This window comes from Gigantopelta aegis, chromosome 14 (assembly GCF_016097555.1).
Source record: "Gigantopelta aegis isolate Gae_Host chromosome 14, Gae_host_genome, whole genome shotgun sequence".
NCBI classification, from domain to species: Eukaryota; Metazoa; Mollusca; class Gastropoda; order Neomphalida; family Peltospiridae; genus Gigantopelta; species Gigantopelta aegis.
Genome location: NC_054712.1, coordinates 3476425 through 3495886, shown reverse-complemented (window position 1 = coordinate 3495886; position 19462 = coordinate 3476425). Strand labels below are relative to the sequence as shown.

General features: G+C 37.9%; 1 protein-coding gene across 1 annotated transcript in view; it reads right to left on the bottom strand.

Moving 5' to 3' along the window:
- Positions 1-106: 106 nt before the first annotated feature.
- Positions 107-19462, bottom strand: part of LOC121388464 (solute carrier family 12 member 4-like) — a 59188-nt gene continuing 39832 nt past the window's right edge. The window contains exons 16-26 of the mRNA XM_041519812.1: positions 19053-19132; positions 18766-18854; positions 15341-15447; positions 12026-12139; positions 10322-10411; positions 9548-9639; positions 9093-9188; positions 6086-6115; positions 3570-3745; positions 1606-1739; positions 107-1119 (exon numbers count right to left, since the gene is read on the bottom strand). Coding sequence (XP_041375746.1) covers positions 1028-1119; positions 1606-1739; positions 3570-3745; positions 6086-6115; positions 9093-9188; positions 9548-9639; positions 10322-10411; positions 12026-12139; positions 15341-15447; positions 18766-18854; positions 19053-19132 — 1100 coding nt within the window. The 3' untranslated portion in view covers positions 107-1027. The remainder of the gene's footprint in view (positions 1120-1605; positions 1740-3569; positions 3746-6085; positions 6116-9092; positions 9189-9547; positions 9640-10321; positions 10412-12025; positions 12140-15340; positions 15448-18765; positions 18855-19052; positions 19133-19462) is intronic.

Below are 19462 nucleotides of genomic sequence, written 5' to 3'. Positions count from 1 at the left end.
GAACAAACATACACACCAAGTGGAATGTGCCAGATCTACGACTATCAAGATAAATTGATATAACAGATGGCATTATAATGGTCATAACTACTGAGCACAAATCAAATTTTAAAAAGAAAGATACTTCATGTATTTTAATATATAAATCAGCTGTTTATGCATGGCACTTTAGTAAATCATACAGAGAGACCAGTTGTAATACAAAGGAACTGTGGGTTATGAATGTAAACAATTCTACTTCCAGCACCTATTATATGTTGTATACGGTAGCCCTGATAGAAGTAGTACCGGTAATAGTAACACATGTATGTAACAGTATCAGTGTACACATCAACACGTTTATAAACGGTATTATTAATAACAGTGATTATATAGCCAATAATGGTCCGGTAGAAGTAGCACTAGCATCCCTGTAGTAGTAAAAATAATACACAGTAACATAACAGAACAAAAGTAGAATTGCAGTAGAACTATAACATGACACAAATTGTCAAATGTACAATGTATATATAACAAAATATATTTTTATGATTCTGTTTGCAAAACTCAGTGATGTAATGGTAGGTGTTAGACTTTAAAAGTCGTATGGAACAAAATATTTCTACAAGTTCAGCATATATGGGTGCAAAAAAAGGTGAATTAATTTAAAGGTAAATTGTTTTATTTGATATAATGTGGAATGTGCTTAATTTAAAGGTAAATTGTTTTATTTGATATAATGTGGAATGTGCTTAATTTAAAGGTAAATTGTTTTATTTGATATAATGTGGAATGTGCTTAATTTAAAGGTAAATTGTTTTATTTGATATAATGTGGAATGTTTAATTTCACAATGAAGTTTTGCTGACAACTATTCCATTACATACATTATGTAAAACAAGCATCTTCGTTGAATGTTTTAAGTTTGTAGTGATGTTTTCCTGATAACTGCTTCAATTTATAACCCAGGAATCTTGGCTGAATGTTTTATTTTGGCAATGATGTTTTCTAACCAACTACTGCACTGTATAATACGAGCGTTGTGTGATCAGGAGTAGATTGTGATGACTTCTCTTCCACTTCCTCTCACCATCAGAACTCGCTCCAGGCCTTCTGTGAGGACCTCGAGATATTCCATGTCTAAAAACACTGTTAAGGAAACATGGGTTTTAAAAAAACAAAAAAACAACATACAAATAATAATAATAATAATAATAATAATAATAAAAACATTTACAAACTTTATGTAGTACAAATTTCTGCTGGGAATCAAATTCTTCCAGCTCCATAGCAAAATTAGTTTATAGCTTATTTTAATATTGTGTGAATAAAATCAGACCCCCTGCTGTTTAAAGGCAGCTAACACTCCTCTAAAACTAGTTCAAGGAGAGTAATTGTTATCTCCCTTTAGCATGTTAATTTACATGGTGTCAAAATGTTCGTATCTTAAATGACTCTCCTTGACCTAAGTAATCACTCCCCTTAAAAAATTTTCACATTGAGGGAAAACATTTGAAAAAATAAGCACAACTACAAGATTTTTTAATAATGTTTACAAAACTGTTTGGCAAAAAAAAAAAGAGATGAAATAAAATATATTAGCAGCATGTTGTTAAAAAAGGATACAGTTCTCGTCACCAGCTTTTTGTTTTGGTGGAGCCGGCAGGTTGAGAATAACAAGCTGAGCATCATGGGATTTCTCCACGATGTGTTTGTTCAGGTGAACGGCCGTGTGCATTCTTCGCACATTCTTTGTAGCACTGAAACAAAATGTAACGACAATTTAAAAATCAAAATACACGAAATACACAAAAATTATCAATGTAAAGGTATTTGATATCAAACATAGGATTGTTGTTGTATTAGAGCGGGAATCTTTGACAACCGTTTCGTAGGCACAAATTGCACAGTTTTTATATAGAGTTTTCTTTGGCGATAATAAGAGCATATAACTGTTCGTCTTGCTCTCTTATGGACAGAGCACTTGGGCTAGAGTCTGTACCGATCTACTCACAGCTAGGAGTCTGTACCGATCTACTCACAGCTAGGAGTCTGTACCGATCTACTCACGGCTAGGAGTCTGTACCGATCTACTCACAGCTCGGAGTCTGTACCCATCTACTCACAGCTCAGAGTCTGCACCCATCTACTCACAGCTCAGAGTCTGTACCAATCTACTCACAGCTAGGAGTCTGCACCGATCTACACACAGCTCGGAGTCTGTACCCATCTACACACAGCTTGAAGTCTGTACCCATCTACATGCAGCTCAGAGTCTGTATCCATCTAGTCACAGTCTGTACCCATCTACTCGCATCTCAGAGTCTGTACCCATCTACTCACAGTCTGTACCCATCTACTCACAGCTCGGAGTCTGTACCCATCTAGGCACAGCTCTGAGTCTGTACCCATCTACTCTCAGCTCCGAGTCTGTATCCATCTACTCACAACTGAGTTTGTATCCATCTACTCACAGCTCGGAGTTTGTACCCATCTACTCGCAGCTCGGAGTCTGTAGCCATCTACTGACAGCTCAGAGTCTGTACCCATCTACTCACAGCTCAGAGTCTGTACCCATCTACTCACAGCTCCGAGTCTGTACCCATCTACTCACAGCTCCGAGTCTGTACCCATCTACTAGCAGCTCCGAGTCTGTACCCATCTACTCACAGCTCCGAGTCTGTATCCATCTACTAGCAGCTCCGAGTCTGTACCAATCTACTCACAGCTCCGAGTCTGTACCCATCTACTCACAGCTCAGAGTCTGTACCCATCTACTCACAGCTTCGAGTCTGTACCCATCTACTCACAGCTCCGAGTCTGTACCCATCTACTAGCAGCTCCAAGTCTGTACCCATCTACTTACAGCTCAGAGTCTGTACCCATCTACTGACAGCTCTGAGTCTGTATTCATCTACTAGCAGCTCAGAGTCTGTACCCATCTACTAGCAGCTGAGAGTCTGTACCCATCTACTAGCAGCTGAGAGTGTACCCATCTACTAGCAGCTCATAGTCTGTACCCATCTACTCACAGTTCCGAGTCTGTACCCATCTACTAGCAGCTGAGAGTCTGTACCCATCTACTAGCAGCTGAGAGTCTGTACCCATCTACTAGCAGCTGAGTCTGTACCCATCTACTAGCAGCTGAGAGTCTGTACCCATCTACTCACAGTTCTGAGTCTGTACCCATCTACTAGCAGCTGAGAGTCTGTACCCATCTACTAGCAGCTCAGAGTCTGTACCCATCTACTCACAGCTCCAAGTCTGTACCCATCTACTAGCAGCTCAGAGTCTGTACCCATCTACTAGCAGCTCATAGTCTGTACCCATCTACTAGCAGCTGAGAGTCTGTACCCATCTACTAGCAGCTCAGAGTCTGTACCCATCTACTCACAGCTCCAAGTCTGTACCCATCTACTAGCAGCTCAGAGTCTGTACCCATCTACTAGCAGCTCAGAGTCTGTACCCATCTACTCGCAGCTCCGAGTCTGTACCCATCTACTCACAGCTCTGAGTCTGTACCCATCTACTCACAGCTCCGAGTCTGTACCCATCTACTCGCAGCTCCGAGTCTGTACCCATCTACTCACAGCTTGGTGTCCTGGATCTGTCTGTTGAACGCCCTGCCGTCTTGAGGTGAGAACGTAAACTGAGATTTGTTCACCCCGATTTCCAAGGCAACACTCCCATCAGTCTCATCTTCTTCCTCATCTTCTTCCTCATCAACTGTATCAAATGTCACCTTGTGTGCAGTGTTTTGTTTCGGCTGCCAAATTCAAATATATGTGAAAACTTTTAATAAAATTTAATGTGAAATTTATGGTGCCCAGTTGCATAGGCCGGCTATTAAAAAATGTTACTGGCTTTATTAAATTTAACTAACTCTTGAGTTATTGAACTTGAAACTTATGATAGCCAGCAGGGCCTGTTATTAAAAAACGTTACTGGCTTTATTAAATTTATCTAACTCTTGATTTATTGAACTTGAAACTTATGATAGCCAGCAGGGCCTGTTATTAAAAAACGTTACTGGCTTTATTAAATTTATCTAACTCTTGATTTATTGAACTTGAAACTTATGATAGCCAGCAGGGCCTGTTATTAAAAAACGTTACTGGCTTTATTAAATTTAACTAACTCTTGAGTTATTGAACTTGAAACTTATGATAGCCAGCAGGGCCTGTTATTAAAAAACGTTACTGGCTTTATTAAATTTATCTAACCATTGAATTGTTGCAACAAAAACAGGATCTTACGAGGAAACAAAAAGAACTGATTTATATTGTCACATTATCATTATTATATTTAAAACAAATTCATGTAAAAGCTGTAATTATCCTCGTCACTTCGTGCAAGTTCACAAGTTTTTCAATCTGATATTTCTCGTAAATTATGATATTGTACAAAAAGATAAAGCATATTTTATATTGTTTCTTTTATAATAATAAAAAGGAAATTATTTTGATAGACAATTCTATTTCATCTGTTATGTCATATTAAGTTTAGCACAAAAGAAAATAGGAAATCTATAATTTTAATATGTACGATGGTGGGCTTCAACAGTCTGCAGCAGGGGTGGGGAAAAGCCCTTTTCTCCCGGTCTGGGACCGATTCTCGATCTCTGAGACCGAAATTATTTTTTAAAAACGTGTGTTTGCCGGTCCCACTTTTGTCATTCTTGTCGGTCCGAAGCACCTGTCCATTTCTATTATTGGAACAAATTCTTATCCGTCAAGTGGACAGGCCTGCCCAGACATCGGTATCTCATGCATGATTTAAAATAATAAATAAATAGTGGTCAATATGGCTAGTGGCAAGACTTCTGTGATTTTGAAGTCTGCCTAAGTATATTATATTGTCAGTCACTGAAGTCGGACCTACAGTAGTGTCAATTCACAGCCACTAGGCTAGACATTAATTTTGTCAAAGTTGCTGAGCCGATCAAGAGATTAAACAGACGTTAACAATAACACCATTCTTGGTGAGAGAGCCATCAAGGTATTACACTCCAATTAAAACAAAGGACCCAGAGTTTGCAACTGGTTACAATCAACACCTGTCAACACATGTACGGAGCTTTGTCGGGTCGAGTGTCCCAGTCCGAAGCAAGAGACTTTTGTGCAATACAAACTGCTTGAAATAGCATAAAATATACTGAAATAATCTATAAATGTATTTATTGTTGACTGTTCAATGTAGTCAATCCAATAATTATAAAGGATTTTAAAATTAACAAAAGGTTTCCACTTTTTTGTTAACAAGTGGGAGTAAACAGAACAGCTACATGTACTGGTTATCTCAAGAGCCAGTAGAGGTCAAATTTTGTCCAATCAGTGATGACGTTATTAATCTCTTTGTCTAAACATAAAAGTAAAAGTTTGTTTTATTTAACGACGCCGCTAGAGCACATTGATTTTTAATCTTATCATCGGCTATTGGACGTCAAACATATGGTCATTCTGACACTGTTTTTAGAGAAAACCCGCTGTCGCCACATAGGCTACTCTTTTTTACGACAGGCAGCAAGGGATCTTTTATTTGCGCTTCCCACAGGCAGGATAGCACAAACCATGGCCTTTGTTGAACCAGTTATGGATCACTGGTCGGTGCAAGTGGGTTACACCTACCCATTGAGCCTTGCGGAGCACTCACTCAGGGTTTGGAGTCGGTATCTGGATTAAAAATCCCATGCCTCGACTGGGATCCGAACCCAGTACCTACCAGCCTGTAGACCGATGGCCTGCCACAACGCCACCGAGGCCGGTCTTGTCTAAACATGTGCTAGCTCAGGTTGTCAAACGCTTCAACGATGCGATCTTTTATTAATTTTCAGGACACAGTACTGAATATTCATACTTTTTATACATATATGGGATTTAAATTCATAGCTTTTATTCCTTTTTTATATTATTTATTCCATTATGTAAAATATATACAATTTGTGGGGTGGGTTTTTTTTTACTGATGTGATAAAAAAAAAAGTGTTTTTTTTTGTTCCTTTCTTCCCCCCCCCCCCCCCCCCCCCCCTCCGTTAATGATGACATCAAGCGGGACCGATTGACAATTTTATTTTTCCCCACCCCTGGTCTGCAGTATTGAAGTTTACCTTATACAATCGATCCATAATTTGTTGTGGCTGCAAAGAGAAATAATAATTTTAAAACAATACTGAACAACAAAAGAAATGCAAGTAGATCTTTTACTGGACAATACATCCTACCTGTACTGCTCAAAGAGGACTGCCACTCCCAGACTAGTTTACTAAATCACAGGACAGAGCTTATTGGAATAAATATAGCTGTGATGACATTCACTCATGAATCACTTTCAAAATATTGATGAAAAAAAGTTTGGTTTGTTTAACAACACCAGTAGAGCACATTGTCAAACATAATGTAATTCTGACATATAGTCTTAGAGAGGAAACCTGAAACTCTTTTCCATTAGTAGCAAGGAATCTTTTATATGCACCATCCCACACATACCACAGCTTTTGACCAGATGTGGTGAACTGGTTAGAACGAGAAGAAAATAAATAGATGGTATCAGGTGTTCACAAACGATGAGCCTACCCTGCCCCACAATAAATAGATGGTATCAGGTGTTCACAAACGATGAGCCTACCCTGCCCCACAATAAATAGATGGTATCAGGTGTTCACAAACGATGAGCCTACCCTGCCCCACAATAAATAGATGGTATCAGGTGTTCACAAACGATGAGCCTACCCTGCCCCACAATAAATAGATGGTATCAGGTGTTCACAAACGATGAGCATATCCTGCCCCACAATAAATAGATGGTATCAGGTGTTCACAAACGATGAGCATATCCTGCCCCACAACAATAGGTGCACAGCTAGTGCTTATACAATTCATATACTTCTTATATTATTTCTTACCAATTGTGTAATTGAAAGTTGATTGGTTGGTGCAAACAGATAATAACCGATGATCGGTAATGGAATTACAACCAATTCCCATCACTATCTCCAAGACTCGTTTTCCATTAATGCAATTCCATATGAGATTTATCGTGAGGAAATCTGTTTTTCTATGACTACAATTTTTCAAGTAGATTACTATACAAAATTTGACGATGTCAAAGTGACCTTTTAAACCGAAAGTAAATATTTGCGTTGTGCTGCCACCGTGCTGAAAAACCTGCATGCAAAAACATTTCTCAGCGATCAACTTCTTATTGAGCTCACTGAATGCCCGTGCATGAAATTGCATGTATGGAAAATGTACAATGTAAATGTGCTGTATCAGTAAACCCGCACGTGAAATTGCATGTATGAAAAATGTACAATGTAAATGTGCTGTATCAGTAAACCCGCACGTGAAATTGCATGTATGGAAAATGTACAATGTAAATGTGCTGTATCAGTAAACCCGCACGTGAAATCGCATGTATGGAAAATGTACAATGTAAATGTGCTGTATCAGTAAACCCGCACGTGAAATCGCATTGTATGTAAAATGTACAATGTAAATGTGCTGTATCAGTAAACCCTCACGTGAAATCGCATGTATGGAAAATGTACAATGTAAATGTGCTGTATCAGTAAACCCGCACGTGAAATTGCATGTATGGAAAATGTACAATGTAAATGTGCTGTATCAGTAAACCCTCACGTGAAATCGCATGTATGGAAAATGTACAATGTAAATGTGCTGTATCAGTAAACCCGCACGTGAAATTGCATGTATGGAAAATGTACAATGTAAATGTGCTGTATCAGTAAACCCGCACGTGAAATCGCATTAATGGAAAATGTACAATGTAAATGTGCTGTATCAGTAAACCCGCACGTGAAATCGCATGTATGTAAAATGTACAATGTAAATGTGCTGTATCAGTAAACCCGCACGTGAAATCGCATTAATGGAAAATGTACAATGTAAATGTGCTGTATCAGTAAACCCGCACGTGAAATCGCATTGTATGTAAAATGTACAATGTAAATGTGCTGTATCAGTAAACCCTCACGTGAAATTGCATGTATGTAAAATGTACAATGTAAATGTGCTGTATCAGTAAACCAGCACGTGAAATCGCATGTATGGAAAATGTACAATGTAAATGTGCTGTATCAGTAAACCCGCACGTGAAATCGCATTAATGGAAAATGTACAATGTAAATGTGCTGTATCAGTAAATCCTCACGTGAAATCGCATGTATGAAAAATGTACAATGTAAATGTGCTGTATCAGTAAACCAGCACGTGAAATCGCATGTATGGAAAATGTACAATGTAAATGTGCTGTATCAGTAAACCCGCACGTGAAATCGCATTAATGGAAAATGTACAATGTAAATGTGCTGTATCAGTAAATCCTCACGTGAAATCGCATGTATGAAAAATGTACAATGTAAATGTGCTGTATCAGTAAACCGCACGTGAAATCGCATTAATGGAAAATGTACAATGTAAATGTGCTGTATCAGTAAACCTGCATGTGAAATCGCATTAATGGAAAATGTACAATGTAAATGTGCTGTATCAGTAAACCTGCATGTGTAATCGCATTAATGGAAAATGTACAATGTAAATGTGCTGTATCAGTAAACCTGCATGTGAAATCGCATTAATGGAAAATGTACAATGTAAATGTGCTGTATCAGTAAACCCGCACGTGAAATCGCATTAATGGAAAATGTACAATGTAAATGTGCTGTATCAGTAAACCCGCACGTGAAATCGCATTAATGGAAAATGTACAATGTAAATGCGCTGTATTAGTAAACCTGCATGTGAAACTGCATTAATGGAAAGCTGGCCTAACTAATTATTTTGAGGAATATATTATGTCTACTAGTGAGAACACAGAAATTATGCCCTTCGTAGTCCATTCCTTGACGTGGTGAGGGGGCTTGTATGTCTCAGTGGCCCAGAGAGCTATGCCAGCAGGAGCTGTGCTTCTGTTAGGGATACCCAAGCTGGACTGGTCAATGGATAGAGGCTAGACTGATATGGACTAAGGGTGAGGTAACCCTAACAGAAACTTTGAGTGCTGAAGTCAGAGGTATTGGGCCGCACAGCGCACTCTAATAGACCACAATACCATGCATCAACAGCTATTATGACTACATGGAAATTGCTTCCTACCTCTATCTTGTTTAACTGTAAGTCTCTCAATATCTGCGTTCTCTGTTCCATCATCAGCGTTCTCTCGTAGGTGTACGCAGAAATGTCCGTCCTGTTCTGAAATACAAAAATACAGATGGCAAAAAGATTAAAAGTTGGTTTTGTTTAACAATACAACTAGAGCATATTGATTTATTAATCATCAGTTATTGAATATTAAATATGAAACAATTGTGAAAGACAGTCGTCAGTTAAAATTTTGTTTTGTTTAATGAAACCACTAGAGCACACTGATTCATTAATCATTGGATGTCAAACATTTGGAAATTCTAATTAACACTAAGTCTTCAAAGGAAACCAGCCATAGTGACTGAATTACTGAATGAATGGCTGATTGACTGACTGACTGACTGATTTAATCATTTAGGTTGTATTTAGATTAGCTGCCAGACTAAAAAGTACCATCCAGAACTGACCATTTCAACAACTTCCACATCAGCCTCTATTCGTAGCTGGTACAAGTAGCTTTTCAGATCCTTCTTCATCTCAATTGAGTTATCCTCCAGTTCTCATATGGGTTAAGACAAATATTCACTTCATTTAAAATACAACAATTAACAAAATGTACACTTCATAGATGTATTTTTTAAATGTTAAATGATATGCCCAGATGCATGGCACTTCTTCAAACTCTTAAAAACAATGGCACAGCAATTGGGTTTCTTGGTCTACAAAACAGCCAACTTCACAAAACATTGTGAATTTACGTTTGTTAACTAGCAGTTACACCTGTCATACATTTACAAGTGTTTGTCATCTATTTCACACAGAAAACTACATCACTACAGAAGATGGAGCAAATAAAATATAAAATAAGTGTTACAAGGGATTTTGTAGTCAATAATGTTATTCTGAAATGGTTAAAGATTTTTTCATTGACACCACTAGAGCACTGGCTGAAACAAGAACTAGACTGACCATGCATCAGGCGAGTACTTTACCACTGGGCTATGTCTCCCCCCCCCCCATTGGAAGGCAAACTAATATAGAACTGCCCTGCTCTTCAGTTTATCATATCTTCTGATGCCTATAAACAAATGGATGGATGGATGGAAGGAAGGAAAGATGGATGGAATAAATAAATGAATGTTTAACAAACGTTTAACAACATCCAACATAAACAAATACATTGGCTGTTGGGTATCAACAGAACAGCAGATATAAAACATTTGACTCCTATGAGAGGATACGGGCCACAGTAAATATCCTGAGCTTGCAGTGCTTCCAAGATCTGTCTTGTCGTAGCAGGAATGGAAGTAACATCAGCATTCCTCCATCATGTGTCAAGAGTTAAGGAAAACATTAATAACAAACATTTCTTACACACTCGTTAGTGAGAAAATCATTCAATATGTTTGATAACATATACTAATAACACATATATGTGTGATAATAACTTAAAGGCATATGACTAGTTGCTCCAGGCTAGGGATTTTCGAACCTATCATAGCGCTGTGAAATCATAAAACCATTGTAGGCTATGGCGTCACTACAACACACGTCATAACATAACTTCAATGATTTTATTATTTCATAGCTTCGAAAATATGGGTCATGTGTTGCCAATACCATTCACTGAAGAAAAACACAGTTGAAATCGATTACTCTGTGATATACAAGTTAACGTAAAATTTACTTGTCTGTGTCGCATCAGTTAACTACAAAATACGTAAATCAATTTACTTACAAAATATGTTTCAATTTATTTTAAAGATATATAAAAAATAGAATACTACATTTGTGTCCATTTGATACCATTTAGTTATATTTAGTTACAAACAGAACAAAATAGCAATGGCTGGTTGCATTTTACTTTATAATAAAAAATTTGACAATTGTTTTGAACGTACTACCCCCCCCCCCCCCCCCCACCTCCATCATTACATTTTGTAACACATCTCTAGAGCATTGCATAGTTGTTAAACAGCCCCTAAATTAATAAATGTGTGTACAATCTTATATGTCCATAAAAAGGTTTTGTCTAAAGCCAGATCATAAAACAAAGGATCAAGACATTGAATGCTAAACTAAATAAATGCTGAAGACTCACAAATGCTAGTCTGGCCAAGATATTCATAGAATTAAAGCGGCCTTATTTTTGTCAAATTTCCATTACCTAGTATATAAAATGTTTAAAAGAACATTTCTAAGTTAATTTGCTGCAATTTGTAAGATGTTATCGACTAACAGACTTTTCTTCTGACAAATATTAAGATGACCAGAAACACATTGAATATACAGACACTGATATTCTAAACAAGAAAATATATTTAATATGTAAGTTCAATTGTAGAAATAGTTTATTAGTCGGAAACGTCTTACAATGCGGCAAACTCATGAATGTCCCTTTAATGGTTAACAGTCTTTGAAAATCAACTCTAGATTTCAGAACACATCCTGTGCAAAAATATCAAGTTACGGTAACCATGATATCATGAAATACATATGTACAAGGTTTAATTATTTGTTAGCAGTTTGACAAATTTGGCCACAAAATATTGAGCCAAATTCAGTTTTCAAACAAAATGGTAGCATCGTTTTACAAAAGGCACAGGATTTCTGAATTAACTTTTTAGAGAATTTATGATGAAATAAATGTACCTAATTCAACTTTAATCTGTAGTTAGCGATTTGTTAAACAACGGAATAAACCTTGCATGTACTAAATAAAATATCTAATTAAAGTCTGGTTAAGTTTTTTTTTCAATTCTGTTAAAATCTTTTATATATCTTGTACATGTATTAACAAACATTAAAAACATTTATTTAATAATCCATGAATAACCTGCATACTTATTTCCATCTGGCAAAATTAGTGCCTATAAGAGTGGTTAAAAAAAAAAACACACACACACAAAATCAGAACAAAGGCTTCAGTGATAAATAAAGGATATGTACAATCCACCAGACATCAATAGTTCCGTGAAGTTTCTCGGAGTCTGGAAACTGATTTATGTTCTTTAAGACGAGCAGAGTCTTCTCCCCTGCCTGTGTGTTGCGGACACTGTCTGTTCAAACACAAAGCAATACAGATATTTAAAGCCACGTGATCCATTCTTACAACACATTACTACATACCTATTCAATCTTACTATAGTGATAAAGACATTTTGAAACTGTGTGATAAATTTATTTTGTATCACACATATGTGCGATCTGGACCAGAACTTTTAAATGGGGAATTCCCTTTAAATTTCTACTGCAGTTAGCGCCTTTTAATTGCTGACGTCACATATGATTTACAAATTACCACATCGTATTTGAAACATTACACAAGACTGCCGCTGAGTAAGTTTCTTAACGTTATGTAAATCCTTGAAATAATTTTTTATCACAAATTTAACAAAGTGTTGTTATGGCATTAAATTAAAAACCGTTTTTGTAAAACATAAAAGAAGGTATGTAATAAATGCAGAACTTCACATACGTTGTTTTTGCTTCCGAGACCGTGTATTCTTGCACAAAATAAACTTGTGCAATAAATAGGAAGCGAAAACAATGTATGTGACATTGTGTATATTTACTACATACACATTTAATCTTGCCATAGACACAAGCATTTTGAGAGTACTGCTAAAGCATAAGCTACTCCTAATGTTTATATATAGTTTTCATAGTGAGGTACATACCAGTACCTAGGATCTCCACAAGTACTGGGGCACAGGCCGAGTCTGGCAAGATGAGAGGACATTCACAGGACGTGAGTACCCGTGCCAGGAAGAGCACTCTCATTTAATTATATTTTGTATCTCAGTTTGCCGCCGATTACATTATAGGGCTATGAGACATGGAGGGAAAACAAAATGTGTGGAATGCAATACAATGACATGACTTGGCATCCATGTTCAGCACTGGAATTAAGATGCATAATGCTATTTTACTTTATTCCTTAGTCTCATTATCATCTAGGGTAAGTGTACTCGGGTCCAGGTCGAGTTTGACCCTGGAGTACTCGGGTCCAGTATTTTGGAATCATGGAGGCCCTAACCATAATGCTATTTTACTTTATTCCTTAGTCTCATTATCATCTAGGGTAAGTGTACTCGGGTCCAGGTCGAGTTTGACCCTGGAGTACTTGAGTCCAGTATTTTGGAATCATGGAGGCCCTAACCATAATGCTGGTTTACTTTATTCCTTAGTCTCATTATCATCTAGGGTAAGTGTACTCGGGTCCAGGTCGAGTTTGACCCTGGAGTACTCGGGTCCAGTATTTTGGAATCATGGAGGCCCTAACCATAATGCTATTTTACTTTATTCCTTAGTCTCATTATCATCTAGGGTAAGTGTACTCGGGTCCAGGTCGAGTTTGACCCTGGAGTACTCGGGTCCAGTATTTTGGAATCATGGAGGCCCTAACCATAATGCTATTTTACTTTATTCCTTAGTCTCATTATCATCTAGGGTAAGTGTACTCGGGTCCAGGTCGAGTTTGACCCTGGAGTACTCGGGTCCAGTATTTTGGAATCATGGAGGCCCTAACCATAATGCTATTTTACTTTATTCCTTAGTCTCATTATCATCTAGGGTAAGTGTACTCGGGTCCAGGTCGAGTTTGACCCTGGAGTACTTGAGTCCAGTATTTTGGAATCATGGAGGCCCTAACCATAATGCTGGTTTACTTTATTCCTTAGTCTCATTATCATCTAGGGTAAGTGTACTCGGGTCCAGGTCGAGTTTGACCCTGGAGTACTCGGGTCCAGTATTTTGGAATCATGGAGGCCCTAACCATAATGCTATTTTACTTTATTCCTTAGTCTCATTATCATCTAGGGTAAGTGTACTCGGGTCCAGGTCGAGTTTGACCCTGGAGTACTCGGGTCCAGTATTTTGGAATCATGGAGGCCCTAACCATAATGCTATTTTACTTTATTCCTTAGTCTCATTATCATCTAGGGTAAGTGTACTCGGGTCCAGGTCGAGTTTGACCCTGGAGTACTCGGGTCCAGTATTTTGGAATCATGGAGGCCCTAACCATAATGCTATTTTACTTTATTCCTTAGTCTCATTATCATCTAGGGTAAGTGTACTCGGGTCCAGGTCGAGTTTGACCCTGGAGTACTCGAGTCCAGTATTTTGGAATCATGGAGGCCCTAACCATAATGCTGGTTTACTTTATTCCTTAGTCTCATTATCATCTAGGGTAAGTGTACTCGGGTCCAGGTCGAGTTTGACCCTGGAGTACTCGGGTCCAGTATTTTGGAATCATGGAGGCCCTAACCATAATGCTATTTTACTTTATTCCTTAGTCTCATTATCATCTAGGGTAAGTGTACTCGGGTCCAGGTCGAGTTTGACCCTGGAGTACTTGAGTCCAGTATTTTGGAATCATGGAGGCCCTAACCATAATGCTGGTTTACTTTATTCCTTAGTCTCATTATCATCTAGGGTAAGTGTACTCGGGTCCAGGTCGAGTTTGACCCTGGAGTACTCGGGTCCAGTATTTTGGAATCATGGAGGCCCTAACCATAATGCTATTTTACTTTATTCCTTAGTCTCATTATCATCTAGGGTAAGTGTACTCGGGTCCAGGTCGAGTTTGACCCTGGAGTACTTGAGTCCAGTATTTTGGAATCATGGAGGCCCTAACCATAATGCTGGTTTACTTTATTCCTTAGTCTCATTATCATCTAGGGTAAGTGTACTCGGGTCCAGGTCGAGTTTGACCCTGGAGTACTCGGGTCCAGTATTTTGGAATCATGGAGGCCCTAACCATAATGCTATTTTACTTTATTCCTTAGTCTCATTATCATCTAGGGTAAGTGTACTCGGGTCCAGGTCGAGTTTGACCCTGGAGTACTCGAGTCCAGTATTTTGGAATCATGGAGGCCCTAACCATAATGCTATTTTACTTTATTCCTTAGTCTCATTATCATCTAGGGTAAGTGTACTCGGGTCCAGGTCGAGTTTGACCCTGGAGTACTCGAGTCCAGTATTTTGGAATCATGGAGGCCCTACATGTGCCATGGTGGTTATTGTAACAATCATGGGCCACTCATTGGGATGGGTGGAAAAAAAAAGTCCATTAAGGGTGATTGATCCTGCAGTCCATCACACCTCAGGCAAGCTGTTAAATGTTGTTGTCTTTTAAATTAATCATTATTATTTAACAGTATATTAATTAAAACACTTAAGTCTAGAGTGGTGGTTGTTGTATGTTTTAATGGCAACCATACATTAATACACTGTGTTAATCAAGTGTGTGAAATTACCTATAAAGACTTTGTAATTCCGTGTCTCAGTTTCCTTCCTCCAACCGTACGGCCAGCCAATCACAATCGTGTTATGTTTTAAACCACCTAGTCCAGCATTTTGTATCCTGTAAAACAAAAAAGATAAAAGAGATATTTTTTAAAATACTACATACACTTTTTGCCAAGTAAAGTAAAGAGAATGACTTTGGAGAATATACATATATACTGAACAAAAAAAGAAACTTCCGATTTGTACATATAGTATTTGTTGTGTTAAAGAATTCATTGTGTAATGAAATTATATAGGTAGTATTAGCCTTGAGCTGTATTATCAGGATTCATGAATTTTATTGATTATTTTTGCACTGTTAATCGTCGACAACGTGAAATTCAATTTGCACGTGCATGCATGGTTCGATATGTCACGTGTAGTATTTGGTCAATTTGTTTTACTTCCTCTTACTGACATTATTGTTAAGTGAACGAAAACGCTTCAAAATTTGTAAAAAAATTAAAGTTTTTTACATTGTAGCATTTTTAGTATGCCAAGAATACCCAATAATTTACGCGAACGGGGCGATTGGCATGCTTGATGCTGGCATGTCGACAGAAGATGTTGCAAGGCATGTTGGGAGTTCTAGTCGAGCAATACGAAATCTTCGCGTAAGATTTCGAATGACAGGAAGCACCAACGACTTGCCACGTCGTGGACGTCCGTGTGTTACAACGCGTGGTCAAGACCACTATATCATGAACACGCATTTGCGCAATCGATTCCAAACTGCCACTGCTACTGCTGCTAACACACCTGGGCTTCATAATAACCAAATCAGTGGGCAAACTGTTCGTAATCGTCTGTGGGAGAACGGTTTACATGCACGACATCCTTATGTCAGATGCGTTTTAACGCAACATCATCGTCTAAATCGTCTTAATTGGGCACGTGTCCACATTCGTTGGATACGGCGACGCTGGAATACCGTTCTTTTTTCGGATGAATCCAGATTTTCTTTACAACGTGGTGATGGCAGGGTGCGCGTCTACCGTAGGAGAAATGAACGCTATGCTGACTGTTGTGTTCTTGAACGAGATCGTTTCGGTGGTGGGGGTTGTGTCATGGTCTGGGCAGCCATTGCCCTTGGTTATCATTCACCACTAGTCGTCATTGATGGCAATTTAAATGCTCAACGTTACCGCAATGACATTCTCACTCATCACGTCATTCCTCTGTTCCATAACAACGCAACATCTCGATGTTTCAGCATGATAATACCACCTCTCATACAGCTAGAGACACTGTAAATTTTCTTAGGACAAATAACATTGATTTCCTAAAAGTCCTGATCTCAACCCCATCGAGCATGTCTGGGATAGTCTGGACAGACGATTGAGGCGTCGTCCCAACACACCCGCTAACGTCAACGACCTTCGTCAAGCGCTCATTCAGGAATGGAACAATATTCCACAGGCAGAAATCAACACTTTAGTCAATTCTATGTGCCTGCGATGCATTGCAGTGGTCAATTCAAGAGGTGGTCATACTCGTTATTAAGTGGGTGTTTTTATTTTTAACCCCTACCACACTTGGTCAAACTTTCTCCCAGTTTCTGTTAACCTATGACCATGATTTTTGCACCAAACATGGAACACTCTTTAAACGCATATATAACAATTATTCCCCCGGGTTTTTTTCATCAAGTTATGTTCAAGCAAAGTTAGCGGAAGTTTCTTATTTTGTTCAGTATGTATATATATATAACAACTACTCAAGGGACCAACAGAAAGTGGCCGTTATGGACAGGTGGCCTTTATATAGAGGTCCCAAAATAATCAGTCAAAACCCTAATTTATTTCTCTATAAAATCTTATTATTAACTGTTGTAACAGTTTGAGTTCCTTTGTTAATTCCAATACCCTCAAGAAAAGAAAAACAACATAAAACAATACGGTACGGTACTTGCATTGGGATTACGTCGCGAACCGCAAACAAAACAATTTTGGTAAACAAAGGTCGCGATTTGCCAAAGCATACCGGCTTAACTAAATCCATTAAGGTTTGCCGCTTGGTACAAACTGCTTGTGAACAACAATCATGACCAGTTAACGGTAGGAACTACTCATACACCTTGATTATAAATGCCTTTGATAATACCGCAACAACTTAGATACTGTAATACATTCTGCTTTCGTAGGCTGCAGCCAATGAGAAGTCGCCTTGTTATCGAGTAACGATTGAGCTGAACTAACGAATGCAAATTATACAAGCGCCGGAACCGAACAGCTGTTGACATTTACCAAATTAACAAAAGGATTAAAATAATGCTTAGTATTTGTAAACGTATATTTGTTTACAACGATAACATCATATGATAACATCAAAATAATTTATTATTTGTTGAGTCGAATCAAATCGCCAAACTTTCCGGTCATGTGACACAACAATGGCGGCACTGCAGAAAACAATGGGATTTATCGGGAACTAAATCGCTGTATGATTATATATGGTGGGAAGAATTTGAAAAAAAATGGGGGGGGGGAATATTTTGGCCGCTAATGCAGGTTCAGACCTAATTTTAGCTGAAAAATAGTGGACGCTGGCTGCATTGGACAGGTGGCTGCTCTATAGAGGTCAAATAAAGAAAGAAATGCATTGGGGGGGTTTCTGGGTGGTCATTATGGGCAGGTGGCCATTATATAGAGGTGCCCGTTAGACCAAGTTTGACTGTATATATATATATATGTATGTACACAATTTTTAATAACTGCCAATATTCTCTTTTTTCTTTCTCATGCACATTCATGGTATAACTATTAAAACCACTGATTCCTGTTTTCATCTTTGACAAGTATCCTACAATTTCCTTAAAACAGCATTTGAAACATGACCAGTGCAATCACTGGATCTGTTGTCCACAGTGACCCTATATTGGATGAAATGGATGGATGCCTTTGATGACTGCCCAGAACTATGATGGTCATCAATCCTTGCTTGGAATAGAAATAAATCAATGGATCTGTTAATGGAATCGATCTTATACATGTATAAAGTTTGTGAAAATTTCTGGTGTTTGTTGACTTTAGCATTTTAATAAATTATATTGTGATCAAGGGCCTCTTCAACCAGAAATTAAGCGAGGTTTATAAATTATAAACAGCCTGTTCTACCATCAGTTCATATTTAGGTGGTGGCATCAAAATTGGTCGACATATCTGCTTCCATTTTCATTTATGGGGACTGTCCAACCCCATTTCTGCCCAGGACAGCATGCTTGAACCTTAATTGGATATAGGCATGTCAAATACCTATAAATGTGTGGGAGGGTTTTGGTGGGGGTTTTCTTTCTTTCTTTCTTTCTTTCTTTTTTTCTATTTTTTTCTTGTTTTTTTTTACCTATAAGTATAAGAATTAGTGAATTATAAAATAGACTTTATAGAAAACTTACAAATGGCAGATTCCTTCTGAGACAGTCTCGGAGACACAAACATCAGAGAATCCCTTTACACCATAGTTCTTCATCAGTTTGTCTAGTGACTGAAACAAATATAAAAACTTGCAAAACAATACATAATTTGACATTTAATAGCTGATCTAAATTCAATTGTTTTTAACAGACACCTACAACACATCACCCAATCCCTACCCACACCCACTTGGATCCATGCCTGAATATTGAGTATAATAACTGAACTAAATTCAAATGGAATTAAATGCAACTATTTCATGTCGTACCTCTTTCACTGCTTGTGCATCCTCAAAGTTTTCACAGAAATTTCCCTTCATTACACTCATAACCAGAGTTAGACCTCTCCCTGGAAAAAACAGTATGTTTATATAAACGACTATAAATAATAATATAGGAAACATACCCATTGAAGATGTTTACTTTACAACTGGTTGCCAAATGTATGTAATGATCAAAAGCAAGCAAACCATGAGCTGTAACATAGATTGTCTCCAGTGGGCGTAAGTGTTTTATTCTGTTTCTTACACACCTTTAAAAAGTCATTTTTAATATAGTTTAACGGGGAAAACACTAAACAAAAAGCCTCAGCATTATGTTGAAAGTTTGTTTTGTTTTGTTTTAACGACACCACTAGAGCACATTGATTTATTAATCATCAGCTGTTGGATGTCAAACA